The sequence below is a fragment of the Tamandua tetradactyla genome, chromosome 7 (assembly GCF_023851605.1).
Source record: "Tamandua tetradactyla isolate mTamTet1 chromosome 7, mTamTet1.pri, whole genome shotgun sequence".
NCBI classification, from domain to species: domain Eukaryota; kingdom Metazoa; phylum Chordata; class Mammalia; order Pilosa; family Myrmecophagidae; genus Tamandua; species Tamandua tetradactyla.
The window spans coordinates 113984009-113999915 of NC_135333.1; the positions used below are offsets into that span (position 1 = coordinate 113984009).

General features: G+C 47.1%; 1 protein-coding gene across 1 annotated transcript; it reads right to left on the reverse strand.

Annotated features, from left to right (window-relative positions):
• Positions 1 to 5565: 5565 nt before the first annotated feature.
• Positions 5566 to 15650, reverse strand: LOC143689970 (keratin, type II cytoskeletal 73-like). Its single transcript, XM_077167989.1, has 9 exons — positions 15204 to 15650; positions 13491 to 13705; positions 12695 to 12755; positions 11996 to 12091; positions 11151 to 11315; positions 8699 to 8824; positions 8114 to 8334; positions 6669 to 6703; positions 5566 to 5822 (listed from the first exon to the last, which is right to left on the reverse strand). Exons 1-9 carry the CDS (start codon positions 15648 to 15650, stop codon positions 5566 to 5568), a joined length of 1623 nt encoding a protein of 540 aa, XP_077024104.1.
• Positions 15651 to 15907: the final 257 nt, after the last annotated feature.

Consider the following 15907-nt stretch of genomic DNA (forward strand, 5'->3'; position numbering starts at 1 on the left):
TGCATGGAGCAGGAAGCAGTGGAATTTTTCTTAGCAATTCAGTTAAGTAGAGATCATAACTCACATGCTAACATACGATGTCTGTTGTAGACTTTATCATGTTTGTTGATTTTCTTCTTCCCTTTTATTTAATAAAAGTTTTGGTAATTTTAGGAAAAAGGGAATGAAGTCCTGATCCCTGTGACTACATGGATGATGCTTAAAGACACCATGATGAGTGAGAGAAGCCAGACACAAAAGAACAAGTATTGTATTGGTCTCACTGTTTTGAAGTAATTAGAATAAGCAAACTGATAGGGTCATAATCTAGATATGGGTTACCAGGGAATGCGGTTGGGGCAACAGAAATAGGGAATAGTAAATTAAAGCTTAAAATGTACAGGACTCCAATCAGATAGTTTCATCTCCCTACCCTATATTAGTGACAGACCCTTCCAATATGAAAAAATTAGAATGGCCATAACCCAAACATCCCTAAAGAGAGGGATGGAAAGATCAGAAGTGATAGTAAAGTTGTACAGTGAAGATAGGCTTTAACAAATGAATATGATTGCTGAATCATTAAATTGATACTTCTTTTTGTCTCCAGTATTTTAAAGCAGCTAGAAGTAAAAACCTAAAATTGTGGCGTTGTAACCCATGTCAAACTCTGAAATAAGTTCTACAACTAATTGTGGTGCTGTGCTTTGAAATTTATTTCTTTTTGTACATAGGCTATTTTTCACCAAAAAAAAGTAAAAAATGTTGACTGTGATAATAAAAAAATATATTTAAGGCTTCTAGTCTCTTATATGCTGGAGCAGCTAGAAGGAAAAATGTGAGAGGATCGTATGGTAACCCATGACAAACTCTGGGTTCTGTCCCGTAACTACTTGTTGAAGAGTACTTTGAAAACTATTGCTTTTTTTTATTTCTTTGCTTTGAATATATGTTATACTATACAATTAAAAAGTTTTAAAAAATGTACAGGGCTCCAATTTGGAATGATAGAAATGATTTGGTAATGGGTGGCAGTGATGGTAACACAACATTGTGAATGTAGTTAAGCAGCACTAATATATACATCTGAATGTGATTAAAAGGAGAAATGTTAGAATGTACATATGGTTACAGAATACGAATTTTTTAAAAATCCATGAAACTACCTTAAACAGTGAACCTAAGTTAAACCATGGACTGTAGTTAATAGTATAATTATAAAAACGTGCTGTCGTCAATTGTAACAAATGTTCCTCACCAATGCAAGGTGTTAATAATAGATAGTGTGGGAGATGGGAATCCCATATTTTACACATGATTGTTCTGTAAACCTACAACTTTTCTAATAAAAATAAATAAATAAGTAGGCAGGGGAAAGGGAGTACATGCTGGGTTCAAAAAAATTAAGCATGCATCTGATTGCCGGACTTCTTAGATCCATTAATGTAATTAGTGCTTTATGCTGCTCCAAAAGGGTGATTCAAAACTCAGTGTTCTCCAACCTTTTTTTGGCCAGAGAGCCTTCTCATTGGCCAAACATCCTAAGAGAATCAAGGTTTCAAGGAATAGATTTTAGGAAGCATCAAACAATATCTGGACCATTAAGTGATCTTAAATTTCCTAAATTCAAGCAGAATCACTCTGTCACCCCCAAACAGGAAGAAAATCTAAATATAATAAATGTAACTTGCAGCATGATATATATATATTTTTTATGGCAATATGTCGTGGAAGATACTGTCATAACCCAAGGGAGATTGCTTGCTTGAATTCTGCAACATGTATGAGGTTAAAGATTACCATAAATAAAACCTAAATATAATAAATGTAACTTGCAGCATGATATATATATATATATATATTTTTTTTTTATGGCAATATGTCGTGTAGATAATTCCAGCATTGCTCAAGGGAGAAGAAATTCTCAGCCTGGTAACCGACGATGAGTATCTAGATTGAGGAAGGTTGTGCTAGAGCCTGCTGATGGTTACCAAATATCCTTGCTCTCCTTCTCGCTTCCCAGCCTGCCTTGCCCTTCAGTTGGGGCTTGAGACCATGTGACTCATGTTGGTCAATGGCATGAGAGTGGCAGCGATGTGTGTCACTTCTGGGCGAGGCGGTTAGCAGACAGCACACCTCCTCCATCTCTCTCCTTCCCTGTTTCCCTGACCTTGGAGGCCGTGTGTTCCGTGCAGTAAAGCTCCAAGACAGAAAAGCCAATGTCCTGGAGACCCGCACTGGTGGAACTGTGTAAGGGCACTGTTCAGACTGCACTGGAATGTGAGAGATAAACTTTTCTGAGTGTTAAACCGTTTCGGGGTTCATCCACTGAAGGAGCAGGGTTATCTGAATCCAAGCATGGAAGCTGGATGATAGAAATACCCCTCAGTAGCCCATGCACTTAATCCTTCTATAAATTCATGCTTATCGAACAAGCTTCTGATCTCTCTTAGACCCTCTCTACTTCCTGTCTCATCTAAGCTTCCTGAGACAATAGTCCGCACCTGGTAATATTCAGAGCAGTAACAACAGTGGCTTAATACCAACCAATTGCTGAGCACTTACTCTGTACCAGGCACCAAATTAATTCTCATACATTATTTCATTAGATTTCATTGTCATGACAAGTTTATGAAATATCTACTATTATTGACCCGTTTTTACAGTTGAGGAAACCGAGGCTTGTAGAGCTTAAGTATCTTGACTAAATTACAGTCAATGAATGGCAGAGCAGAACTCAAATCCAGGTTCATCTGATACCCAGAGTGATACCCACAAATTCTACTGTCTCACTTTCTACACTTGCTCATCCCCCACCCACACTCCAACCCCCCTCCTCTAACTTCTATACTATCCCCTCCACCTCCACCCTCAAAATCTTTCCCCCTCAAACTCTCCACTGAAGTGACTGATCCCTCCCTAATTTTCAGGTAAGGAGTACCATTTCAATTCTTTTCTGGCTTGGCTTTACAGATTCTGTTGGCCAATTCCTTCTCCTTGAAATTCTTTTTCTCCTTGTCTATCTAACTAATCCACCCTAATCTCCTTCTTGGATCCTCTCTCTACTTCCTCTCTTTTCACTGCCCACCTTCTCCCCACCTGATCCCATCAACTTGGCTATTGCTTTAAAGGCCACCATGGTGAGGACTCCCATATCTACAACTTCAGCCAAGACCACTCCTCCTCCACCCTCTAAAAGCTGTACTTCTCTTGGAGCCCTGCCCCTTCTTCCGCCAAATGGCACCACCACTCACTTTCAGAGGAACTAGAGTCTAGAGAGTTATCTTAGGTGGTCTCTCTCTTGCTAATACCCCCACTTCAACATTTAGTCATTTATGGCCTCTTACTGATTCTTCTTCGATGTGTCATGAATTCTGGCTCTCCACTCCATCCTCCTGACACTGCCCAAGTTCAGTCCTTTGCGTATCTCTCCCAGCCCACTGAAACAACTTCCTCACTGCTCTCCCAGCTTCCAGCTTTTTCCACCTACACTCTATTTTCCACATATCCATGAATGGGATCTACACAAGACTCAAATCTGACTGCATGCCTCTCCAATTTTTAAACTACTCTTTCCCTCATCTTAATCTGCAGGATACAATATTGGCTCCTTAGCAGGTACAGAAGAGGCTCTCTGATCTGGCTGATGCCTGCCTCCAAGTTTCAGGTGCCACTGCATACTCCCATCCAGCCTTACACATCATGCTCTAGCAATAATAACCTGTTTTCAACACGGTAGTCCCTCTAGCTATAATGCCTACTCCATCCTCCTGTCTACCTAGTAGGCGCTTATCCATCCTTTAAACTCTGAACATATTGCACTCTCTGTAAACCTTCCTTGATCTCCCTAAGGTTCTTCATTCCCCTCTATGATGCCTCTGTCTTGTATACACTACTTTATTTGCCAGCATCTCACTATGTTGCAGTTGCATCTTTTATAGTTATGTCTTCATTAAGAGCATGAACCAGTTTTATTCATCACTGTATCCCCATCCCTAAAACTTGCCAGACACCTACTGATCATAATCTCCTCACTGGCCCTATCACCAAAAGTGTAGGCTCTGAGACTAGTTATTCTGCCAACCAGCCATTTTGGGCAGTATATGGTCATCATAGCTTATAAGACGGTTTTCCTTAAAGTTTGGATTTTGTGAACTACTTTACCAGTATCTAAATACCCCTTTCAGGAAGCTAATCAAGTCAAGCTTTTGAACCCACAAAATTGAAGTCAAGATTCTGTTTCTGCTGGCACATTAAGTGTGAACTTTGTGGCAGAAACTACATAAGACGTCCTCATGCTGTCTCATTTCAACCTAACAATAGTCTAAGGGGATTATTCTACCTATTTTACAGCTGGAGAAAGGAGTCTCAAAGAGGTTGAGAGCTTTACGCATGATCACCAGTTAGTTGCAGAGCCTGAATATGAATCTAGGTCTAATTGGACTTGACTTTGAGGACTCTCTCTGAACCCACAATCGCTCCCTGTGAACCTCAGTCTGAATGCAAGCCAGCCTCTAGCAAGCTTTTTTAATTCTATTGCATCCTGTCTGCAGCATCATGAGGTGGGACCTATGAGGAATCTCTGAGCACGTGGGTGTTTAGGAAACTGAGTGGTGTGTGTAAGGAGATGGCCCCATACTTTTACACACACACAACACATATGCATTCATGCATACACAAACTCATACCTACATATATATGCTTGTGTAATTAACCCAGTGGAAGCTCCACTTAGGACCAAGAGAATGTGGACCAATGTGGAGTGGGATCCTCCAATTTATGTGGCTGTTCATTCAACAAATCTCTTTCATTTGGATCAACAAATACTTAGGGGCTCTACAGACAAAACTTCAGATGCCAAGGTTGCAGGCCATTGACTATCCCATGTGTCGAAGAGATAAAGGCCTGAGATGAGGATTCCTTTGAGAGAGAAAAGCAGCCTGGCCCTGCATGAATTTTATAGTTTATTGGTAAAAAGCAAGGACATGAGGAATGAACAAGGACAAGGATTCACATATAAGAGCACAAACCCCTTTGTTTTTAGGGCCAGCCTCAAGGGGTACTCCCAGCTATATACTTTGCAGTGACCATGCAAGATACAGCTGATAACAAGGTATTTGACCTGAGGTGGTGTTCTAACATGAACTGTAGACAGGAGTCAGTTTTTGCAGGTCTACCAGCAGACTTAAAACTTCATGTGCCCACAGAGCTCATGAGTCAGGCATGGAAGGGGCAGCAGGAGATTTAAGTTACCCTCGAGAGAGAAACCTTGCTTCTGCAAGGGGACATGTGGGCCAGAGCAGGTGTCAAGTCTTCAGCTTTGGCAATGTTTCAGGAAGGGGAGGGTAAGTTAAGAGGTCTCTTTATGTGGAGGCAGAAGGATGGACAATATTACTCTAGTTCTAAAATCCTGATTCTGCATTAAGAAAGACTAGAGCAGAGAGGGTGAAGAGAGCAAGGAGAGATCAGAAACAAAGAGATGCAAGAAAGAGATGATGGTGAATGCGTCAAAGAAATTTCCTGGGGAAGGGAGCCCAGAGGAAACCAGGGCAAGGCAAACAGCCTGAAAATGGGCTGTCTTTCATTTTATCTTATGGTTTTCTTTGTGGGTGAGCTTAGAGCTGATGCCTTCCCCAGGGGGTCCTTGAATTCACTGGCACTCCCCAGCCTGGTCCTGGTCTCCCCACGGGGGCTGCAGTTTCCAGTGCCAGTGATGCAGCCGCCAGACAGCATGCCATAGCCTCCACCGACAGAGCTGGGCCAGTAGCCATAGGTGCTGGCACCGCTGAATCCAAAGCTGGGCCCTGTGCCCATGGTCCCAGCTGTGGAGCCACTGATGACTGCTGTGTAGGATGGAGGGAGGAATGGTCAGTGTATGTCCCAGAAAACGGTGGGTCCCAAGTTCCCATCCACCCTTCCAGCTACCTCCAGCAGACACCTCATTTCAACTATGGACTTGGGTTCAGTGGCACACCCTCAATTTCTGAACATCCCAATCCCAATTCTTGGAAGAACAACCAAGATCCCATAGGAACCCCAAGCCTGGCACCTACTCATTCTTTGAACAAGCAAGAGTAGCAGCGGTGATATATACTTCCCCCAAAGAGCAGATGCCCTAGCATCAGATAAGCTAACATATTCTTGCACTTAACTTTAGAATACATCCTTAATTTTTTTCTTTTCAAAAAATGTCCTGATTGTTTGATTTAAGGAAACATTTGTTGACCTAGCTCTCCAAAGAAGACGAAGCTGGACCCTGAGGGGCCAGCATTAAAACTGATGACATCTGCTAATCCACACCAGGGGTGTAATCTACTCCATGCATGTCTATGGTGCAGTGGTCTCTATTCTCAGAGAGGAGGTGGCTTACTTCATGTTTGTGAGTTCCCTTCATTCAGGAAAGCCTGGGCTGGGGATGGTGGGGGAGCGGGGGCAGAAAGAGTTTCATCCCAGTTTGGGTGAGATTTCTGGGGAAAGAGCTAATATGAAATGTCAGAACATGACAGGGAACCCATCCACTGAGGAAGAAGCCACTCTGCAGAGGAGGCACCAGGTCTCAGGTCTCAGAGAGGGTCGTGTGTATATGGCAGAGAGCCAGGTTGTCCTACCAAGGCTCTGCTGGTGGGCATCCACTCACTCTGTGTTTGTTGAAGGACTAAAAATAGTCCCTCAGAGCACAGGATACTCACAAATGCTCACGGAGTTGGTGTACTCTCCGGACATCCTGCACAGAGAGAAAAGCACAGGTGAATCTCCACCCCATAACAGTTACCCTCAGCGCAGTCCAAATACTACCCCACAAATCATCAGACTCTATCTCCGTGAGTTCCTCCAGCTGGTCAAACAGCAGTAACTGCACCTGTGTGTCCCTGGGCACCCTCCCGCCACTTCAGCACCCCTGCTTCAAACTACCCTTCCTGCTTTAAGAGCAGGAAGGCTTGCACCCACCCCCACCGCTCTGAGGGTCCCTCTTGCTGGGTTTCTCCTGAGCCCGTTTCCTTATTCCTACGCTGCTGCTTCCTGAATAAAACCAGGTGTGGAAAAATCAGGACCAGGACTTGGACTAATGCACTAAATATAAGATTTTAACTTTATAACTTTGCAACTTCTCTCTGGGTCTGTAAAACAGTGTTAGGTTAGAACAGGTTTCTTAAATATCAGTGCTTCACATACCACCTTCCCAATTGTTGCTATGACCATGTATGACCCATACTATTATAGAGTTAGTATTTTTTATTTGCTCTGCCTTGTATAACAAAAATTCATTTATCTTAAAAGGAAATTTTATATCTTAGGGAACATAGAAAGTAAGTACTCCTTGCAAAAAAAATATATATATATAGCTGTAAAAATAAATGTAATGAAAACAAAATTTAAAAATTTTTGGCTTGATATCACTGTCTGCACAGAAACTCCAAACCTGAGGTAAATCTACCTCTCTTTATTAAAGGGAGATTTGTCCTATGCCAGATAAGCCCTGAAACCCAGAGACACCAGTTGCATCCCCCTACCCCATAATGTCAACACCCCTTTTTCAACATGAAGAAGTTAGAATAGTCATTACCCAAATATCCCAAAAGATTGGGCGAAGGATCAAATGAGACGTAGGAGTTGTAACAGAGAGAACAGGACTTAACAAAGGAGTGTGACTACTGAATCATTATATTAATATATCTTTTTAGTATCCAGTGTATTAGAGCAACTAGAAGGAAGTACTCGAAATTGTGGAACTGTAACCCATACCATACTTTGAAATTTGCTCTATAACTACTTGTTCAAATGTACTTTGAAATTTACTACTCGTCTGCCTATGCTATATTTCACAATTAAAAATGTTTTTTAAAAATTGGGAAAAAAAAGACTTGCAAGTGTCAAGAGAGTGTTAAAGACACAACAGCACCAAACTGAGAAACCTCGACATAATCTGAAGGGTTGAGGAGGAACTGAAAAGGACATTACTGCCTCATTAGCTCATGGGTTGCCTCAGGTGTGTCTGTGAGTGACCTAAAGAGGATGTGCAACCCTCTAGGTGGCCTATCCCACACGCTCTAGGGAACTCAGAATCAGAGGATGCCCCAAGAGTCCAGCTCTGGGTCCGAAGACCCTACAGTCCTGGGACTCCTCCCACCCTCACCTGCACTCCTCGCCCTCCAGCAGCTTGCGGTAGGTGGCGATCTCCACGTCCAGGGCCAGCTTCAGGCTCAGCAGCTCCTGGTACTCGCGCAGCATCCGGGCCAGCTCCTCCTTGGCCTGGTGCAGGGCGCCCTCCAGCTCCACCAGCTTGGCCCGGGCATCTTTTAGGGCACGGTCACCCTGCTGCTCAGCACCAGCGATGTCTATATCTAGGTTTGAGCACTGAGGGCCAGGAGGCAGCATTTCCCCCTGAGTCCTAAGGCATTCAGGCGTCCCTTCACCCCCACCCCCACCTGCTCACAGAGGACCTTCCTCTGTCGTGTCCTACTTCCTACAACAGAGACAGCCACATCTTTGATGATAAGGATCTGTCAACCTGGGACTAGGAACTTGTTATCCTGTGCCCCATGGCTTTATGAAAAGAGCCTTCCACCTGTTCCAGGCCTCTGCTGGGAGTAGGTGTGGTGGATGAGAGAAGGAATAGGTTCTGAGATGGAGGATGGAAAGTAGGAGAGAGACAGGGGGAGTGTGCTGGGCAGTCAACCCTCCTTTGGGAGTGATTCAGGGCCCCCCAAACTCTCTTCACCTGCTTCTTCACACACTCGATTTCTGAGCGCATCCTCTGGATCACTCGGGTCAGCTCTGAGATCTCGTTCTTGGTGTGTTTGAGGTCATCTCCATGCTGGCCAGCTGCCATCTGCAGCTCCTGGAACTAGGGGGAAAGGGTCATTGACTCAGGTCCTGGCTGATCTAAGCCTGGCACAGACACTGTGCCTTTCCCAGGGGAGTGGGACAGAGGCGGGTAGGGTTCCCCAGCTTTCCCAGGCCTGTCAAAAGTCTCCCATTCAACCTTCTGTTTGCTGAATTTGTTTGCCTCAAGCATAGCTCATCTCGTTGATAGCTACATTTGTCAATGGAGGGGACTGCCCCTCTCTGAGCTCTGCACATACCAACTTTGTAACATACAACTCCAATGATGACGCTCCCCTGCCTATAGCTCTCCAAAGCTCATCATCACCTTCAAGGTCAAGTCCAAACTTTTAAGCAAGGTGCTTTGAGGTCTGGTATCCACCAGCCTCTCCAGCCTCATTTCCCACCTCTCCTGTCCCTCTCCCACATGGCTGTCCAGCTGTGACAAACAGCTCTAAGTTCTCTTACTCTTTGCTCAAGCTTCTCCCTCCACTTGGAAAACCCTTCCTGTCCATCTGCCCTATTTCCCTAGCTAACCCCACTCATCTAGGACAGAGTCTCTTCCTCCAAGAGGACTTCCCTGATCCTCCAGTTTGGAGCACCAAACTCCATAGATCTTAGCATGCTGTACCATGAGCACATATTTCTTCATCTTTCCCATGAGACTCAGAATGACTGGATGGCAGGGACCACTTCCTTTACTTCTGAATTTCCAGTGCTTAGCACAGTCCTTGGCTGCTACTCAAAAAAGGTCTGATAGATGAAAGAATGAATGAATAAAGCAGGGAGCCAGTGAAGCTGTCCATCCAAGTTTTCTGTGACTTCCGACTTGATTAATCAACAGAAAAGACTTCAGTTCTACTCTAGAATCTGGCTTAAGGGAAATACAAAACATGTGTGACATTCAGAATTCTGGTGGCTGGCACTGCTTCATCCTTGTCCTTGGATGCTCGGTCTCATATCTGGCCCCAGCATGGCCCTCACTTCAGGATCCTTCCTAAAGAGCCTACATCCTCTGAAAGGCAGGGGCTTCTCTTTACCCTCCTTGTGTTTTATCTTTGGTTCTAACCTTAGGATAGGTATCCTTTCTTGCTTCTCTGCGAGGCTGTACAAGCAGGACAGCCCTCCAGCACTGATAGGGATGGAGGTTCTACCTCGTTCTCAGGTTAGCATCCAGAGATGCTCATTGCAAGCATCCTCCTGCAATTCAGGTCTCAGCTCTCACAATGCCCTTATTATAGATGCTCCCTGACCAGATTCATCTACTGCTTTTCTGCCTAAACACTAGAATTTGCAATCAGTCCCCTAGATTCAGATCCAGCTCCACCACCTACCAGTTAAGTGCCCTTGGCAAGTTACTTAAATTCCCTGCACCTCAGCTTCTTCATTTTTAAAGTAATAATAAGCCCTCATAATATATGTGTTAGGACTGTATCAGGAAAATTCTTCTCAGTAAGTTCTTACCCCCAGCTAGAGAAGTGAAGGTGTGGATAACACCAAATAGCAAATGTTCCAAAAATCGTGTGTGTGTAGACCTGCCCCTCTGGAAGGGGGTGTAAGGGAAACAGCCTGGGGTTAAGCCTGGTCACTGACAACCACCAAGTGGTTGGTCCCCCTGGCCATCCTTGACTCATCTTAATGTGGACAGATTTGGGGACTGAGGACTTAAGCTTGAACTTTATCAGGAAGCTCTGGCCTGTGTTCCCTCCTTGGCCTTGAAAGCATCCTTCTCCCCACCCCTGCAGGCCAAATCTCTTGGCACCTAGAGTAGCAAGGAGCAGAGGGAGGATCCAGGTAAGTTCTTTCAAGAGTATGGCTTTCCCTTGAGAGAGAGAGCCTGATTAACAAGAACAATAAGGAAGCTGCCATCTTGATCTGAGAATCCAAATTATCTGACGAATCACTTCCCCACCCATAGCCCATTACAGAAGTTAAGGTCTAAGTGACTCAAACTCCCCCTTTATTCCTGGAATTGGACCCCTAATTCATTATAATTAACCAGAGAGTTGAGATGCTAACTATCCATGTCTTCTCTCCCTCCCAGACTGAGTTCAAAACTCTCTGCCTCCAGGAACTTGTCCTGACCTGCCCTGCCTGGTCTTAGTTCCCTACTCTCTCTCTCTTTCCAGACTTCTCGCACTCTGTTTGCTCACATTCATTTGCAGTCACTGTGTGGGTCCTCTGACAGCTGTCATCCATCTAAATGGACCCCAAGGAGAGGCCTGCATCCTCCCATAGGGCTTCCCTCAGTGCCCTGGACAGAATCGGGCTCGTAGCAAGGTTGGGGGCCATGGTGGGCTGAAGCAGAGGGCCCTGCACCCATGGCTGGGGGATAGGGTGCAGCCCACCTTGCTGTGATACAGGGCCTCAGCCTCAGCCTTGCTCTTCAGGGTGGTCTCCTCATACTGGGCCTTGACCTCGGCGATGATGCCATCCAGGTCCAGGTCCCGGTTGTTGTCCATGGAGAGGACCACGGATGTGTCACTGATGTGGGATTGGAGCTCAGCAATCTCCTGCAAGGGAAAAACAAGGGAGCATGAATTACCTTTCGTGATCAGAGGAAGATGCCGAGGTGATGGACTGGATAAAAGCTGCATTCCCCAAAGCTAGTAAGAATGGGACTCTGGCCCAGAGACTTCAGTATCACATCTGAAAACTGCAGAATGGGTATGAAGCAGTCCAAGAAGAAAACACCCCAAATGTCTGTAAGACTGAGACAGAGCAGAAGTGGAGAAGGTAGAGGGGAAGCAGCCTGGCCACCACACGGGGGACACTAAGACACAGGAGCCCATAGATATGCGTCAATGGGCTGAAACTTGAAGCCAGATGGGCATGAAGGAGGTAGAAAGGGTCTGTGGTTCCCAACCTCCATCCCTGGGGTCTCCTCCCCAAGGCCCCAGGAAACATGCCAGGCAGCAGAGAGAGAAGATAGACAGGAATGGAAATATGCTTGGCTGGAGATCAGTGAGAACCCCTTAAGGACTCATGGCCTCCAGAACTGATGGCACCCATCATTTGGGGGTACCTGGGGAGATTTACTCCTGTCTTTGGTCCATACAACTCTCAGCATCCAAATGCTGGAGATCCCCTAGACTCATAGAGTTATTGAGAGTAAGTAGCCATTCATTCATGTTTCTCTTCTTTCAGAAGACAGAACTGGGGAGGCAAGAGCACCAGGTGGGAGAAGCCTTACCCCCTCGTATAGGCACTTGAGGAATTTGATTTCTCCATCCAGAGCATCAACCTTGGCCTGCAGCTCTACCTTGTTCATGTAGGCTGTGTCCACATCCTAAGGAGAATCCAAAGAACCCTGATATCACCTTCATTTAAACCCAGTCAGGCCTCCCCTGGGAACCATCACCCAGTCCCCAATCTTGTGGCTAGTTGCTCCAGGGTTGGAGTCACAACCCAGGGGCAGGAAACTGATCCACTCGAGAGTCACTGGGAGACCTTGGGCAAGATACCTTTGCCATTCTGGACCCATCCAAAGATGGCATCCTTTTTACTGCCTTCTTTTTCTCATAGAGAGTTTGGGAGGCCTATCCCCAAACTGCCACTCAGCAGGTGGGGTGAGCTGATGACGGCCAAATTGATTTGCCAGGGACAGTGGAGGTAGAGGTAAGCCTGCAGCTCTGCCCAAACCAGGTCCTGTTCCCCAAGCCAAAATGGACATGACCTGAGGATTAACTGTCCACGTCTGGACTCCTTTCCATTTACACAAAAAAATAGGAGCTGACAAAGCAGTATGTGCTAGATAAACACCCAACTGTTCCAAGATGTCCCCATAGCACATCCCCCCATCTTCTCAGTCACCTAGCTCAGTTCCGAGGTCCCACCCCAACCCCAACACTCCACTCCCTGCATGGCTGAGAGCTATGCACCCCCCCCTCACCTTCTTAAGCACCACAAACTCATTCTCTGCGGTTGTGCGCTTGTTTACTTCCTCCTCATACCTACAGGAAAGGTGGCACCGTGAGCAGGCTGTAAGGAGAAGTCCATACTGTGTGTCTTCTAACCAGTATCATCCTACATCTTTGCAAGTCCGTCCTGCTCATTAGGCCTATTTGGCCAGAGCTGCAGACAGGGTTTGAAGTAACCCCCTCCCGGGCCTGGTGACCTGATGGCTGGGGTCCGGATTCCCTCTGCTGCTTCGGGAGTGACTAGATTTTTCCTCCTCAGTATCTGAAACCCAGGAGCATACAGGCTGCCCCTTCCAGCCATGCTTCCTGTGTCATTCTGGTAGCCTAGTACCCCTATAGACAACTCTGCCCTGTCCCTAGGCATGAGACCTGAAGAAGCCCAAACCGTCCCTCCAGGACAGGAAAAAGGAGCATGGCCCAAATGTCCAGGACTGAGGGAAACCGGAGGGGGAGCCCAACAACAAATTGGACTCCCTAAACTGCTGTGAGGGCTTCCTTGGAACTCGAGGGCACAATGAGCAAGCTGAGGAGCTGAGAAGCTTGGGGTGTGGACACTCCAGCTGGGGAGTCCACTGGACTTCTCCAGTGGGGAGCGGGAGGGGGCCTACTAGGGAGGGGGCCGCCTGCCAGGGCAGCGTTGCCCCTGCCTGAGAACTTGGCTCTCCGCTGTCTTCAGTACCCCTGAGGCCAAAGGCAAACTGTCCCAGTGTCTGTTGGGAAAGCCCAGCCCTGGAGGCAGGTCCTCCTGGGTGCAGCCTCCCTGCTCGCCTCTTCTTGTAGTCCTCCACAGCGTCCCGCATTGTCCTCAGCTCTGACTCCAGCCGCACCCTGTCCCCAGACAGCATCTCCAGCTGCTTCTGCAGGTTGCTGATGTAGCCCTCAAGGATGGGCTCCAGGTTGTTCTTGCAGCTGTTCAGGTCCAACTGCTGCAGCAGGTTCCACTTGGTCTCCAGCACCTGGTTCTGCTGCTCCAGGAACCGCACCTGGAACCTCAGACAACAGACAGCTGGAAGCAACTCCACAGATTCTCAATAAATGGGGAGACATCTGCAGAGTTTCCTTTCCTACACATTAGCCTAAAAGAGTGAGCCTCAGCCCCTAGAACATGTCTATCATTCATATCCCTCCACAGGCTGGCTGAGGCCCTCTGTCTGGCTAGGGATCTCTTTCTGGGGGCAGCTCCTAAGATCAGGAAGGACCCAACATCTTCATGTTCCTCCATGATCTAGTCTAGCTTAGTCACCTTTGCACCCATCCAAACCTGCCTGGACCAATTTCTGTGTTCAGTCTGGGGCTGCCTCTCTAAGGTGAAAACTGAGACATATAAGCCAGTCTATAGTGTCCTGCACACTCTTGGGCCCCTCTGCCTAAGGGCTGGTGGCCTGACCTAACCTCTGCCTACTCTCTGTCCCCTTGGTTAGAGCCTTTTCTAGCCCAAAAAAGAAGGCAGGGGCTCAGCTGTTCTGGGATCTGACACCCTCCTATGTTGTTTTCATGTCTGAATAGCCATGGTTTAAATCAGAGCATATTCCCCTAAGGGAGAACAAATATTCTCAAGCTGCAATCTTTTTATCATATTATTACCTTTCTGAAAACCCTCTGGTGGTTCCACATCACCTTCAAGATTAAGTACAAATTCCTGCTTATGCCTTGCACAGGGTGCCCCAGTCCCTCCTGCCCCTCCTCCATATTCACCCAACACTCAAGCAATCCCCAGGGCCTCCCCATTCTCCAGACAACTCCTATCATGCTGGACACAACTACTTCCTCTCCCTGGATTGCCTTTTCAATACCTCTATCTGGCAAATTCCTATGCATTCTTCATCACCCTACCTAACAGTCACCCCTAGTAAGCTTTCCCTTCTCTCCCAAACTCAGAAAATTACTTCCAAGACCCTCCAATCTCTTTGTTCCTTGGTGGTTCTCCAATTTGAGTGTGCATCAGAATCACCTGGAGGGCTTATTAAAAACACAGGTTGCTGGGCCCCACCCCAGAGTGTCTGATGCAGTTGGTCTAGCATGACACTTGAGAATGTCCATTTTCAACGAGTGCCAGGTGATGCTGATGCTGCTGGGTCAGGGACCACTTCCGAGAGCCACTGCTTTAGCGTGCCTCTGAGCATGGCCTCCCTTATAGGCCATGGATCTGAGCTCCCCAGGGCAGGCGCTGAGGCCCATGGCTTTCTAGACATGAAAGCCAGTCACGGACCTCCCCTTTGCCTGGCTTCTAAGTTTCACTTCTCTACCCTGAGGCCACTTTCTCTGCCTTCTGGAAACTTCCTAGCTCTTCTCACTAACTCCCCATTCCTCAGCACTCATGTCCAGAGTTTTATCCAGTTCTTCCCTGTTCAGTCCGCGGATGTGCCAACATCCTGGGAAGGTGCCTGCTTTCCTCTGCATTAGATGGGAAACCTCCCCAAGGGTAATGAAGGTGGAGGGAGGAAGGGGGCCTGCCCTTGGCTGTTTCCCAGAAAGTCCCACCTTGTCGATGAAGGAGGCGAACTTGTTGTTCAGAGCCCTGATCTGCTCCCGCTCCTGGGCGCGCACTTTCTGGATCTCGGGGTTCAGCTCCACGTTAAGGGGGGCCAAGAGGTTCTTGTTGATGATGACTTGGTGGATGCCCCCTGGCGGGCATATAGGTGAGGACATGGGTCCCAGAGCCATGCTGCCAAACAGGCTGCCAGCAAAGCTGCTGGCCCAGCCCCTGCCAAACCCGTAGCCCCCTGCCCGCCCACTGCCACCGGCCGCATGGAGGGAGATGCTCCGGCCACACCCCAGGCCATAGAGGCTCCGACTGCTGAAGCCCCCACTGAGCCCTTTGCCCCCTGCCCGGTAGGAGGACGAGCTGCCCCCAGAGAGCACAGTTGAGCAGCCACTGAAGCCTCCCTTGGTGCCAGCCCCAGGCTTGCAGGTGAATTGGCGGTTCATGTTAGGGTGGCCAGAGAGCTGAGATGGTCTTTATCCTAACTCTTAGCTGAGATGCAGTTCTCCAACCTGCAATCTCAGGCTCTCCCTTTATAGGGTTTGGAGGGAGCCATTGCCCTAATTTGTGGGTTTTGTTTGCCTGTGAGCAAGAAATCATTTTCTCCCAGGAAAATCAGAGACACCAGGTAAATAATTACAAAAATCCCAAAGTGCTGGGCTTGCAAGCCCTGCTCATGTAATTTGGGGCTTATATAATTAAT